The following is a 13,996-nucleotide window of genomic DNA, read 5'->3' on the forward strand; positions in this document are numbered from 1 at the left end:
CTGAAGAAAAGCTGAAGGGAGAGAAGAAAGTGAGGAAACCTGTCCTAAACTGAGAAGTTTTGGACTAGACGAAAAATGCTTTTTAAATTATAGTTGTGGTTTTGTTGGAGCAAAATTAAACACGCTTTCTATGTTTGCATATAATCTTGCATATGGAAACTACTGTAGCTAATGTACGAGTAAATTTACCCCGCATGTAAATCACTTTGGTATCTACATTAGAACTTCTGTTATAGATTAGTTCCAGATTACAAGCAGGATCAGCTAATCAATTATTTCAACAACATCACTGAGTTTAGTTTTTCATAATCACTGTCACACATACATTGCAAGTTATCAGTGACTCAAACATAGACTACAAAAATAACATAGAAAAAGCTTATGAAATTACGCGAAGCATTCTATAGAAATAACTTCTGATGCTTCCAAACGTGAATGTTGTGCTTCTTCGCAAAAAATTACCTTTTACCACAGAGAACTATACGTGTTATAACAACAATAAATGTATCTAATTTATCTAAACATCCACGTTACCTTAAGGAAAGGTACAAGGTATGGCTGAGGAGATGATTTGAGTTCCGACTGAAGGCGGCCTGTAAATTCTTCTGGGTCAATCTTTGCATCCTTCAGGAGAAGTGATAGAACTTGGATGTAAAAGCAGTTAATCTAAATTTATTTGAATTCATTGACAGAGAAACCCGTTTATTTTAGACAAGCCTAAAACTTTCTTCAAGTATCAGCCATTTAACAATAATATTTAGCGGTCCAGTAAAAACTTGTTTTAACTTTTGAAAACTGCACAAGATTAACTAAGTAAAGGTAACTACTTATAATATTTAAAACAAAGTAATGAGACATATATAATAAATATATTTATTGAAGGTTGTATTCAATTTATTTTAAGCAGCTTGACCATTTGTCCAGCTCCACAGTAACATGTGGTTGCAACGCATTTACACAATTCACTGAAACACCTGTTGCACTACAGACCACAGTGAGTCAGACTCAGTGCAGCTGGAACACAACTTTGCCTCTTGAAACCCACTTGCAGTTAAGGCTTCGTGCACAGGGGCATCTGTCTGCAGAGCTGCCTGGACCCAGCAGCTTAGCAAAATACCTTCCCTCAGTCCTGGAAAATCTCAACCACGTGTGGAGGCATCTATCTACATTCATTCTGTGGTTAAAACAAGTAATAGTTTCTTACTGTTTCAGAAGAGAGACAGTTCAGAGGAAAAGAAACTTAATGAATCAACAAGAAAACCCCTGTATTTTACACCATTTTTAAAATAAACAACCAAAATATTATCCATCGAGAGTGGTTTTGACAAACGCCTACTAAATACTTTGATGCCCTCCCCCTTTCAGAAACCAAGAGAAATATTAATTTTAACAGATTTCTGAAGATATGTAATGTACAGAATATTTGCATTTTGATGTAGCCCAACTATTTTCATTACAGCAAAAACATCGTTAGGATCAAAACAATAGTTTTTGGTCTATGTAAATAATGAGCTTAACTGGCAAAATGAAAGGTAACTAAATACTTACCAACAAATCCTGAACCAGAGCTTTCACATTACGGGACGTTTCTGGAGATGGTGAGTTATGAGAAGCAAGTTTTATAAGGGTAGCTAAGAAGTTTTTACATTTTTTCACATTCTCTTGCATTTCCTGCAAAAGGCAAAGAACACAAATATCAGATCCATGCTATTTGTCAATCAGGATCAATGCATGCTCTGATCACTATAAACAGGGAAAATGATTAAATTGTTCTAATTCAGGCAGGACATATTTGAAATACATCTGCAGCTATTTTACTATTGCTGCTAGTTACTTGGCATTTTCTTCACTTCTTCCTGTAACTGAACATCATACATCGCAAATACTAACCAAAAAAAAAAGAAATCAATGAAGGAAATCTATTCAATAATTTACAATCTGTTTTGATAAAAATAACCTTAAATATGAGACGTAACACAACAATTTGTTGGAGATGCACTCTCCTTTGTGATGCCCACAATGTACGTTTCCCAAGCTACCTTAATTTGTTAAATTATTGCTTCGTTACGTTTTTGTACAAAACAGATACAGCAGTAAAATCAAATTAGTCTTCAAACATCATCATATCCAATATTTTCTTTATCAGTAGGAAAATGGATGCTTATAATTTTTTCAAGCCATTATTTTTATATGGTGTAATGACTCTGAGAAACAGAAATGTTACTCTTTGGTATTGCCACGGTTTTGAGACCCAGCAACATGACAATAATGAAGTCCATAGACTGAAGGCCTGATTGTTCTGTCTGCAGAAACATAAGAGTTCTTTCACTGCTGACACATGATGGGATGGGGAAAGCCGACCACAAGTGTTCTTCCTCTCAAAACTTTTATCCCATTTAGTTGAAATTAAGGGAAGGGTTTGTTGTTTGTGAAGTATTTGTTCCATCACAAAGTGTGCTCGCATGAAGAAAAAGCTCCTTCTCCTTCTGAATAGACCTTAGAAGTTCATAAAGTACTGAGAAAACCAAGTATATAGTATTTTTAAACTTACCTGTGATACAACGGTAGTTCCAGGTACAGGAGAGCTCGGTATGACCTGGGGCTGTGCTGGGACTTGTGCTGTTGTATGAGGTGGAAGCGGCAGACGGGGCTGACCCTGGTTTTGTGCTGAAGCTTGAGTTTGCCCACCAATTACTGCAGGTTGCTGAGAGGCTGATGTTCCAGTCGCTACTGTTGTCTTGAACAAATTTTGAGCACTCGTTGTAGCTACTGATACCTATTAATATTTTATATTGAAAAAACAGGTCATTATCTTATTTTAATTCTTTTACTTGACCACAAAGTTCTTGAAAGCCTGACAAGGAAAACTTGTTTCCTTTCAAATACACCCCTACTGACAAAATAAAACCCTTGACTTTACTTACTTATTATAACCCTAATTTTGTCACCCTTTACTGAACAATGAAAATCCGCATTTAAAGTTATTTTTATTACAAAAACACATGTACCACTGAAAATTAGTTGCTATTGCTATCACCACAATGATGTGACTTCTGTAACTCAACTTTCTGTAATTTTGGCCCTTAATATAAAGAAGTCAATTTGCAATGATCTGTGGTCACATCATCAGGTTTACAATTGCCTTTTCCACAGTGACAGCTCAGATCCAGACAACACAAATGCACTCACACAGCATCCCAACCCCATCTGAACCCAGCAGCGGCATATCTGCTCCTGCACCAGCACAAAGCCCTGGCGAACAAAGCTGTCCTGGACCCGACCGGGCATCATGCAAAGACCATGCTGGACACTCTGCAACCTCGGAAGGCTGGAAAGCTAATTAGGCTGCACAGAGCATCAGATACACACACCCCAGCACCTGGTTCAGCTCTCATAACTCTGACTGAACATGCCACCCTTGCAAGTGCCAAAAGGTCTCAGGCAGACACAGCAAGCGGGACTGCAGAAGCCAGAGAGCTCAGCCGGGCAGCACAAGCCGCTGAGCAGAAGCTGCCAGGACCACCCGGCCCAGCCTGACCGCAGAGCTTTGCTCTGTCTGCGGCAGAATTTAAACTTTAACTTAGGCTGTCACTCAGCACCTACATAACACAGTCTAGCTATACACTCATTAACTTCTGCGATTACGTCTGCAATAAAAGCAAACACATGAACATTAAAATTCCCTTTTGAAAAAAACCCATATAATTACAAACATCCTTCTCTTCACCCATCTTTTGCTTCCTATACTCTACTTACTGTGGTATGTGAGAGAATAGAGCCTCCCGGCAGAGCCCCGGCAGACGTGGCACTGACAGGCGCAGCCGTTGACTGAACGACTTTGGCTTGCACGGGAAGTCCCAGGCGGACAGTGGACGTGGCTACAGAAGGTGGTTGCTAATAAAGGAAAAATAAGCATTTTATTTTTTTACCTCCTTAGTAACTTGATCTCCAAGACTTTTTAATAATAGTCATTATATGAATAATGATTATTAACACTGGGAAGAAACCCCACACCAACCACCAGTAGAATGTTCTTAAATATATATTCACAAATAACACAAAAATGAGTTTTCTTCTGTACAATTATATGTTTGCAATATTTCTCCTAATAGGTATTTCTCATACAGATATATGGAAAAGATTAGAGAAAACAGGGTGTGACCAAAAAAAAAGTTACATTGATGTATTAGTTCAGTTGCAATATTTACAAATCAGTACCCATCAATAGTTGAGTGTATAATTGCCAGTAACACAGAGTGGTCATTTGGGTATTTACTTGAAGGTGCTTTTTCTTGAAGAAAATTAATATGGAGAGAAAATCCAGGGGAGAAAATAATTTCCAAACAATTCCAGGTTAAACTATATAGAAACTAACCTGCACAGAAATGAAGTCTAAGCATTTTGAGAATCAACGTCCTAGAACACACAATCTGTAAGCAGAGAATGACTGGAATCCGAAGCGCCAAGGAGAATGACTGGCTCACAGCCCTTCATTCAGCACCATGCTCAATAAATTGGCCTCATGCAGTAAACACAGAAATTGTTTTTTGTGATTTACTTTAGTTCTGAGAGAAATATTTAAACCTCTTACCCTCATATCAAAGATTTAGGAATAAAAAAATGTCTCCAGGAAAGTTGTTATTTAATTCTACAGGAATGTAAATACCATTACGGAAGAAATACATCACACAATACAGCAATTAAGACAAAATGAGAACTGCTCATTTTTTTAAATGGAGGCCCCACTGGTCTCTTATAACTGGCATTTATTAAGATTTGCGTTCAAAAACATACTTAGAAAAGACAAATTTTCTAAGTGGCTGGAGATCATGGATAATACTGTCCTCAGCTAATAAATGCCCACGACTCATCACAGGAATATACTTGAAAACATAACTCCATATAATTAAAACATTAAATTTCGGTATGGTAGCAGCCTATCATCCAATTAAGCACTCAACACACTTCACATGTAGTTCCACTGTGCCAGACCACAGGAGCAAACCGTGCAACATGAAGACTAAATTCACCCTCAGTTTTCGAAATCAATAGTGACAGAAGCCTTTGACACAAAATGGCAGTAAAATCTATTCACGTGTTGGATGGGAAGAAAAATCCCTACTACCAAAGAACTGCAAACAAAGTCACACAGCTGTTTATTAATGTGGTTCCAAAACTCATAGACGTTAAAAGGTAAGCATGGAATGAGCGGATGAGAAACATAACAAGGAACTAGCCTAGAGAAATTCTTAAGTATCATGGAAATGATCTTTAAATGACAGCTGCAAGATGCCAGAAGACATTATAAGGGCTCCCAATACAAATACTTCAAGAAGAACGGGTAAAAACTATTTAGAAACAAATAGCTGCGTTCACTGTGAAAGGAAAGCTGTAAACAGATCTCATGAGAAGTCCATCAAAAAGAAAACAGAAATGATCAACATTATATAAAAAAATTAACAACCCAATGTATCAATGGAACAATCTAAAAGAATTTATTATGTTCTTTAAAGAAAAGCTGCTAAGGTTTGGTATGATGCTATTAAATTCCAAAGTTACCAAGAGAGGCTTAGAAAGGAAAATATATTTTCAAATGTAACTGTATTATTTTTGATTAGACACATTACCTACTTTTATATTTCCTAAACATATGAAAGTGATGTTTAAAAGGCTTTTTCCCTGTACTCAGACATTAACAGGCAGGAAATTAGAACATGAATGAATATAGTATATAATCTACTACCAATCTCCATGGGGACTCTTGAGAATGCTTAAGAAAGCCTTTTGTACACAGACTTGAGCTGGGTCTGTCCCTGCAGAGAGGTTGGGATTGTCAGTGGAGCACAGCACAGGCTGCTGTGGAAATTGGGATTTCAGAACAGACCTGGCTCATGTCTGGCCAGCGTGGAGGGGGATGTCCCAACGTTCATCCTGCCCACGTAATTCATGCGGATAACGCAAGTGACTCCAGTTTCAGGGTGCAAAAAAGTCACTTCTGCAAAGGCAATAGGTGCACATTATAATTGTTCATGGAAGAAGTCAGTGTGGAATTACTCTGTGTCCTGCAAATCCACTCCCTAAATAATAGCATCTTAACTTTACTACATAGACATTCTCCCCAAAGCTCAGGACACATGGATCAAGATGCAAAGTTCAAGGCGTAAACAGGAGCCAATCACATTGTACCTGCTGTGCATGAACAAGCTGCCTCTCTACTTGAAGGAATATACAAGGCTGCATTTAAAAAAGCAGGCGCCTTGAATACGGAGGAAATACCCCCAAATACCTGAGGATTATTTGTCACTGCCAAGGCAGGACTCCACCATTTTTAGGGACTGCATTGTGAATCCACATCTTCATAAAATCAAGGCGATTAAAAGTGCCACAGGTTAGTACACTGATGCATATAAATCCTTGGAAATAGGTCTGTGGTTTACTTGTATTCTGTGCTACAGTACCACCTACTGATGAACACTCAGGGCACCAGCAACCCAGTCTCTGCACTACAAAGCGAGAGAGCTTACTTTGCACAAGCGTGTTGCATATATCACTTCATGATCAGTCCTGCTACTAAACTGGGCCACTATTAATCACAAAAGAAAGAAAGAAAACACGCCAATAGCATTTGAACAAGCATTAACACAAAAGCAAGGGCAAGTTTATCACAACACACATCCTGGCACCTCTTCCTGTGTCTTCCAATACACAGCTTCACTAGGTACTACGCCAAACTCAATTTCAGCAGAACATAACCTTTCAGTTTAAACTTGCAAAACCTGAGATAAAACTCTATTTTATTTGTAAGCATTAATCCAGAAGACTTCTTACAAACAAAATAGCCCATGCCAAGATGCCTCAAACTATAAAAGAGTTTAACAAAGAAAACGAAGGTGGGAACACAGTCATTAACAGAAGCACAGGCTAAGGGTCACATCTGGTAGCCCATTTTAAAGTAACTAATTCATACAGTCTATCTTATAGGCATAGCTGGTAGCCCTACCTATTATTAAGGTTTCATAACACTCCCCATTACCAAACTCTCTTTGCCAATACTTAAAATTCTGCCAGATTTCTGAGGAGTTCATGGAGAAACTTCATATGCTTATTGACTGCCTCTCAATTCTTTTGGTTATGGTTCATCTGGAACATACACTTAAACATCAGCTGCAGAGCAATTTGTACGTCAGGGACTTGATTCTTTCACTCTGGAAAAAGTACAGCCAAATTGAGCCAAAGCACTAACACTTTATAAACTTGACATTTGCACACAATTGCAGAAAATGACTGGAGGCAGAATCTCTAACACGTCAGCCAACAGAGTCAGAACCTTCATTGCCACCACAGCATCACTGGAGTCAAACATCAGTCCCCAATGCAGGGACGTGCTGCTGTGTTCCTCATATGCATGACGTCCCTTTTGGGTTCATGAACAACAGGGGAGGAAGACACAGGACTGGCAGCAATTAGACAGGAGGCAGAAGAGCTTGGGGCCACCAAAGAAACCCTTCAGAAACCAGAAGTTCTAAGCCCAAACCCTCTGGAGTCTCAGCATCCTGTTGGCGTAAACAAATACCTGTATCATCCACTATCAAAGTCCTTTTCTCACCCTCTGGTGAAGTGGCTGGTCCATCTATAATCACTAGGACTAATCCAAAGAACCTGGCAGATAAAAAGCACCTGAATTTTAGCCCTACAATTAGATACTACCCCTGCCTCAATTGCTCAGTGCTTGTGCTGCATGCAAATATAGATAATCTATTGTAATCAATATTCTTATGCCATATACTTATGAGCGGACAACTTGAAATGTGGGGTTTGTGATCAGGAGTGGTCATGGCTGCCAATGAAGACAACAAAGTCAACGTGAACACAAAAAATTAACCAGTATATTGAAGTTAGTTATAAAAAGAGGCTAATAATCCCCGCAACTGCATTGTTGAGAAAGTTGTTACAGGGATAAGCTTCACAAAAAAACCTGTTCAGTTATTAATTCCCACTTCAGAAGGGGAGCTTAAATAATATGCAGCAAATAAGCCTGAAGCAACCAACTGAACAGTGGAGGAAAAAAATATTACATAATTCTTCATTAATTAAGATTGTCCAGCCTATACAATGTAGAAATTAAAAATAACAGTAGTATGTAGTCATGCAGCATAATGCATGTGCACATGGGAGCCACTATTAGACTGCTCAGGAACCTTTTTTACAGCATTTCCTGATCTTTGCATGTTTAATTTTACAGCCTTACTAATGTTTGAGTGCTTTCTAAGAAGCTTTAAAAGATATGTTAATGCTATGAAAATGTAAACAGTAGAATTTGTAAGTAGTAGGAACTTCTTATCTGCTTATACAGAAAAGATTCACTCACCATAAAGAAAAGGAAGGAAGGAAAATGGTTTTGTGGTTAAAGCGTAGCTGAGACCACACACCTTTTACTTTCTCTGGCTTTTCAACCTACCTGTTCTGCTAACACAATTGTCTTCTCCAGAACATTGCACAAGAAGCCCAAAAACTGTCTATACAAAAGAAATAGTACAGAATAGCTTATTTGGTAATAGTGGTAATGCACTTCGGGGCAACAAAGATTTATCAATTTGCCTACAATTTCTGCAAAGCTCAAAATAAGCAGCTGTCAGAAAAGCAGAAAGGGTGTGGAAAAACAGAAACCAAAGGCAGATCAATAAACAAGAAAAAAATTACCAAAACTAAAATACGACTACAAATACAAGCACTGCTGAAAACACGGGCATCGCATATTATCAGAACGATCTCAGATTCAAAAGGCTCCACTTTAGCAGCAACAGCAGCCAAGTTTAGAACTGCTCTCAATGCCCCATGTGATGGCAAAGACCAAGCTGGTGTTGTCTGCATCAAATTCATTTCACAGCAAAAGCAAAGCCCCTTCCAGACCAGGTGATTCAGCACTTTTCTCAAGCTCAAGGGACTTTTTCATTTCAAAAAAGGATGGTGAAGTGAAACTTAATAAACATAGAAAACAAATCAGTAAAGTTTATTTAATGAACTAGAAATTCTGAAGAGAAGTCAGAAAAATGTGCAAGCAAGAAAAAACAAAGCTAGAAAAGACCTGTTTTTTTTTTTTAAATACATCAAAATATATTGATTGGACTATTTATGCAATGAAACAAAACTGCATTGTTAAGTAGCCCACTTATGTGCCTAAATATTTGGACTAAACCATCAAACTCCACATGTAACTTTACCTTTTCTGATCACTAAAAACGTACGATGCAATTCACTAATTGAAATAAAAACAGTAAACTCTGAAACCAAACCCATTTTCAGCAGCAGTGTCATGAAAATTCCACCATACGCTTTTCACCTGATGTGTAAGTTCTGATAACAGATAGTCCAGGCTAACACTGGGCTTCCCTGTATGACGCTCACTTTATATTCTCAGTGTACAGCAGTACTTTAATTTTGTAACTAACAAGAGAATTTTAATTAAAAAGAATTTAAAATAAGTAACTTATTTTCTGCATTTTGGTTACGAATGTAAACCCAGCTCGGTATTAAGATACAGAAACCAGCAAATTTGCACCAAAAGCATGAAAAGCCATAAACTGTACAAATGAAAAATGCAGATCAACAAAAGAAACTCAAAGAAAAACTAGATGGCAGCACCTACCTATTTTTCATAATTTCACAAGTATAAGCTTCAAAACAAGACATGAAGGCAAAAACTTAATGTAATCTACATAATCAGTTTTAAAAGATTTCTGAATTTACTTTATATTTACTTATAATTTACTATATTCTGAAGAATGTAGTAATACAAGCAAACCTGTGCTTATTTGACCTGCTTGTAATACAAGAATCCAGAGCAATTTTTTTCTAAGATCAACCAAAGTTCCATCAAATTACAGCTTGTTTCCTAAAAATCCTGTACCTTCACTAGGATTTTGGCAAAATTAATCACTTTTTAATACTCAGCTAAAATTAATGTAAATAAAAAAAATTAAGGAAATTAAAATCACGAAGAGAAAAATGTTCAATTAAAATTATGCAGAGTTAACTCAAACCAATGTTTGCTTTAAACATCCTAATATTTTATTTCATTAATTGTTTTTTCAAACAAACATGTTACCACTCAAAATGTATTCACAGTACAATAAAATTGCACTTTTGAACACACCAAGAGATTAACACAATCTTCCGTAAGACTGAGTACTTCCATGTAAAACACAGGGTAACAACTTTAAGAAGCCTCTGGTAGCTGCACCAAGAAGACAAATTTATATTCACAATCTGAAAAATGTTTTGGTTTTATATACTTAAATATTTTGCAATATTTTTTCCCTAATCAAAGTGTACTTAGCTATAGTTAATATCCCCCCACTACAGTCCTCTACAATGTCATAATTGGACCTAAACTAAAACTATTTTATGGTATAGTTGCACCTATTCATGCTTTTCTTGAATATTTTACTTTGAGAAATCAGGAAGACTTTAAATGTAAAAGACCATTAACATATCTAGCACATCTTCCTATTACAGGTACTTCTCTCAGTCACTGCTTTCTCTGCACTATTCTGCTCCTTTCCTATTCCGGTTCTTCCGACTCAGCCCATTTCCCTGCTCCTGACTGTGCTGCACACCCTGCACATCCTTTTGGGACACATTCTCGCACTCCAGCGCCTTTCAGTTTGGCATTAAACTGATCAGAACCGAGATCCTTCCTGCAAGGTACTTGCATATCCCAATCAGCAAGTTTTGCAGAATTCCAGGAGGAACTGAAAACCACCAGATTTAACCATATTTTACACAGCAGCAACTTAAAGAAACATAAGTCAATGTCTAAAGATTAAAGAACCCAAGTCTTCCTTTCAAAATGGATTTGCCTATCTTCTTCCAAGAATCTCAAGAAAAATTGTCCCCAAGGCTATACTATAATTTCTTACATCCTGTACTCCTAAAAGTGGCAAAAAAACCCATTAGGACAAAGGGGTTACAAACAATGGAAGTCAAATACTGACTTACATAGCAAAGCCGAGCACTCAAAAATGTTAGGAACATCAGATTTAAGCTTGCTGTGCAATATCAACAGCGTGCCTTGATTGCCTAGCTGAACTTTTATCTTTGTGCATTTATCATGCAAAGACTGTAATACGCTGCACATGGACAGAAGAGATTAATGTAGGATGAACAGGAGGTTACATATCTTAATCTTTTTGAACTTTTGTGTTTGGCACTGCTATCAAAATACACTTTTTTTACCTTGGGAAGGGAGGAAGGATGGCTCCAGCAGTTCCCTACAGTGGTAAATGGTACTCTGTACAGGTATGTGACTTCAGAACATTCAGCAAAGCAACAGGTAACAATGAAGCCACCGTCTTCAAGGAAAGCACCATCCTATGCCCTTGTACTGAATGCTAAGGGAAAACAGACTGTGCTTTCTCTGCCTCAGCAGCTTCCACTGTTCCAGGGAAAGGTGGCTCCTTCCTCACACACTGCCCTGGATCTAAACCCACCTACCGAAGCCAGAATTTTCATGGGAAACCTAATTTGTTTTCCTCACAAATAACTGGGAGAAGATCTAGCAAGTGATGGTCCTGGAATATGGGAAGAAAATCTTGTTATGCTTCTGGTCTGCAGAAGCAGTTCAGAATCTGCACAGCTCTGTGTGTAGTGATCAAGTCAGTCCCATCTAAGAACATTTAAAACATTTCAAAAAGCTTTCGAATTTAGATGAACGCTTCAGTAATTTTTCAGAAGATCTTTCTTGGAATTTTTAAAAGTTAATTGACAATTCATTTTGTATTCTCCAGTTATCACTCTGAACACACCCCTTAATGAGTTGCCAAAAGTCACTGCCAGCTTTTGCAATTTCTTTGGCACATTATTTAATAACCTGTGTTTTACATCTAACTACATAGCTCAGAACACACTTTAAGACAGTAATTATTTAAAGTATATACAAATTAACTATAACACTAAAAACAAACACTTAGCTGGGTAACTTGTGGCACTTGACACTGACACAAGAGGTTCCACTTAAATTTGAGGAGAAACTTCTTCTCAGTGAGGGTGGCAGAGCCTGGCCCAGGCTGCCCAGGGGGGTTGTGGAGTCTCCTTCTGTGCAGACATTCCAACCCGCCTGGACACCTTCCTGTGTAACCTCATCTGGGTGTTCCTGCTCCATGGGGGGATTGCACTGGATGAGCTTTTGAGGTCCCTTCCAATCCCAAACATACTGTGATACTGTGATCCTCACAGGTGTATTCTAATTTAAATCCTGCAAGTCAGATTATACTCCTTCTGCAACCTTAACTGCTTCATTTAACTAGAGAACATCTGCCTGAGGTCAACAGGATCAACTCCCAAGATTTGCTGTGCACACACCTTAAGATTGACTTTGGGATCCAAACTCCGGTCTTCTAATAAAGCCTGAACACACTCACACACACACAGCCAAGCAGATGGTCTACATTTTTGTATGCTTCCTAAGATTTTATGTACAATACAAATGTATTCTTCAAACGTTTTCAGACTACAAACAATTTGTTAATATTTAATTTGCTATGAATGTTTCCACACTGAATTTTAATTCTGTATGCTGGCCACAGCAGTTACAGTTACAAGAAAATTAACAGTATGAAACAGAAACAGCTAAAACAAACCCACTGTAACAGACTGAGATCATATTCTTGGTTCAGTTCCACCCCACAATTTCTGGTTTACATTTAGGCTATGAACTTGTCTCAGGATCCATTGCTAGAATGTGTGCCATACAGTCCCTTGTAGTCACTACTAAAGAACTGATTGTACCTATTTACAAAGAAAGACCCAAATAACCATAGACAGACATGCAAACTGCAAAGAAATACTTGTCTAGATCTGTTGTTGTCAAAAAAATGGTCGAAAAATCTCAACATAAACACATGCTTACATCTACGTTTATTTTTCCTGAAATACATTTATCTTCGAAGGCTTCTGCAAGTCATCTTCATCTTCCGGATATCACACATTTAAACACTGAACAGCTGCTTTTTCTGTGAAGAGTTCTTTTACAAATCCCATCCAATACTGCACTTATCTCTTCTCTGAGGGCATAAAGTTCCTCAAGTGTTTCCAGGCTTTTATGTATGTACTTCCTGAGATAAGTTCCATTGAGCTACAATCTTCCTAGCGACACTCATTTCTAAAACTTGTATTCTAGCTGGCTACACTGTTTTAGATTGCCTCATGTTAGTAATTTACTTTTAAGTCTCCAATATTTTCCCACCTTCCTTCTCTTCTAAAAAGAGAATCAATTAAAAAATTATAAAGACACCCTCTTAATCTCTTTCCACTCAGAATTACTTATCAGGTCTGCAAACAAAGACCTTAGGGAAAACTACCTTAAACTCTGCCTATTCTTGTTATGGCACAGCTGCCCTGAACTAACATCCAAAGATGTTTGCCTCTACATTTTAGCAAAATAGTTCAGCTCTAGCCCCAAACAGCCCGAAGCTAAACAGCCTCCCTACAAAATTCTAAACCAGTGTAGCCCACCAAGTAATTAAATAAACAATACATCTTCACCCTTGAAAATACATCAGTTGTGAGCTGAAATAAACACACTCCACTGAAGACTTTGGGGGAGGAAAGCACATTCTCCTGTCAATCTATATAAAAAAGGTAATGTAGTCATAACACAGTTGAAACTTTAAGTGTAGACAGATCACACCCAGAGGTGAATCAAAGGAATCAAAACTTTCTTTTAAATAAAATATATAAGAAAAGTTAATTATTGCAAATCATTGTATTGAATGTTCTTGGCTTTTTATTATCTAATTTCTAGTGAAATTATCTATCCTGTGCATCTATTCGGCACGCTGGGATATCACAGTGCTGTTGATTTGGAGGAACAAGCGGTGCTTGCTGAACCAGTGGCACACAGTCCAAACTAAGTCTTGGCTAAGACTCAGTCTTGTAGCCTCCAATGATCTCACAGTCTGAACAAGGTCTTGAGAGACCCGACATATAAAGTTGATCT

The 13,996-nt window shown here is 37.7% G+C and overlaps 1 protein-coding gene across 6 annotated transcripts in view; it reads right to left on the bottom strand.

Moving 5' to 3' along the window:
• Window positions 1–13,996, bottom strand: part of LOC309444830 (transcription initiation factor TFIID subunit 4-like) — a 132,656-nt gene that overhangs the window by 112,905 nt on the left and 5,755 nt on the right. For all 6 annotated transcript variants that reach the window (XR_014185163.1, XM_082062966.1, XM_082062965.1 and 3 more), the window contains exons 3-6: window positions 3,757–3,894; window positions 2,552–2,776; window positions 1,549–1,671; window positions 535–624 (exon numbers count right to left, since the gene is read on the bottom strand). Coding sequence is in view for 5 of the 6 variants with exons in the window: in XM_082062966.1 (XP_081919092.1) it covers window positions 535–624; window positions 1,549–1,671; window positions 2,552–2,776; window positions 3,757–3,894 (576 nt within the window). In the remaining variant the exon portion in view is untranslated. The remainder of the gene's footprint in view (window positions 1–534; window positions 625–1,548; window positions 1,672–2,551; window positions 2,777–3,756; window positions 3,895–13,996) is intronic.

The sequence above is a fragment of the Streptopelia decaocto genome (genome assembly GCF_964273445.1).
Source record: "Streptopelia decaocto genome assembly, chromosome: 11".
Taxonomy (NCBI): domain Eukaryota; kingdom Metazoa; phylum Chordata; class Aves; order Columbiformes; family Columbidae; genus Streptopelia; species Streptopelia decaocto.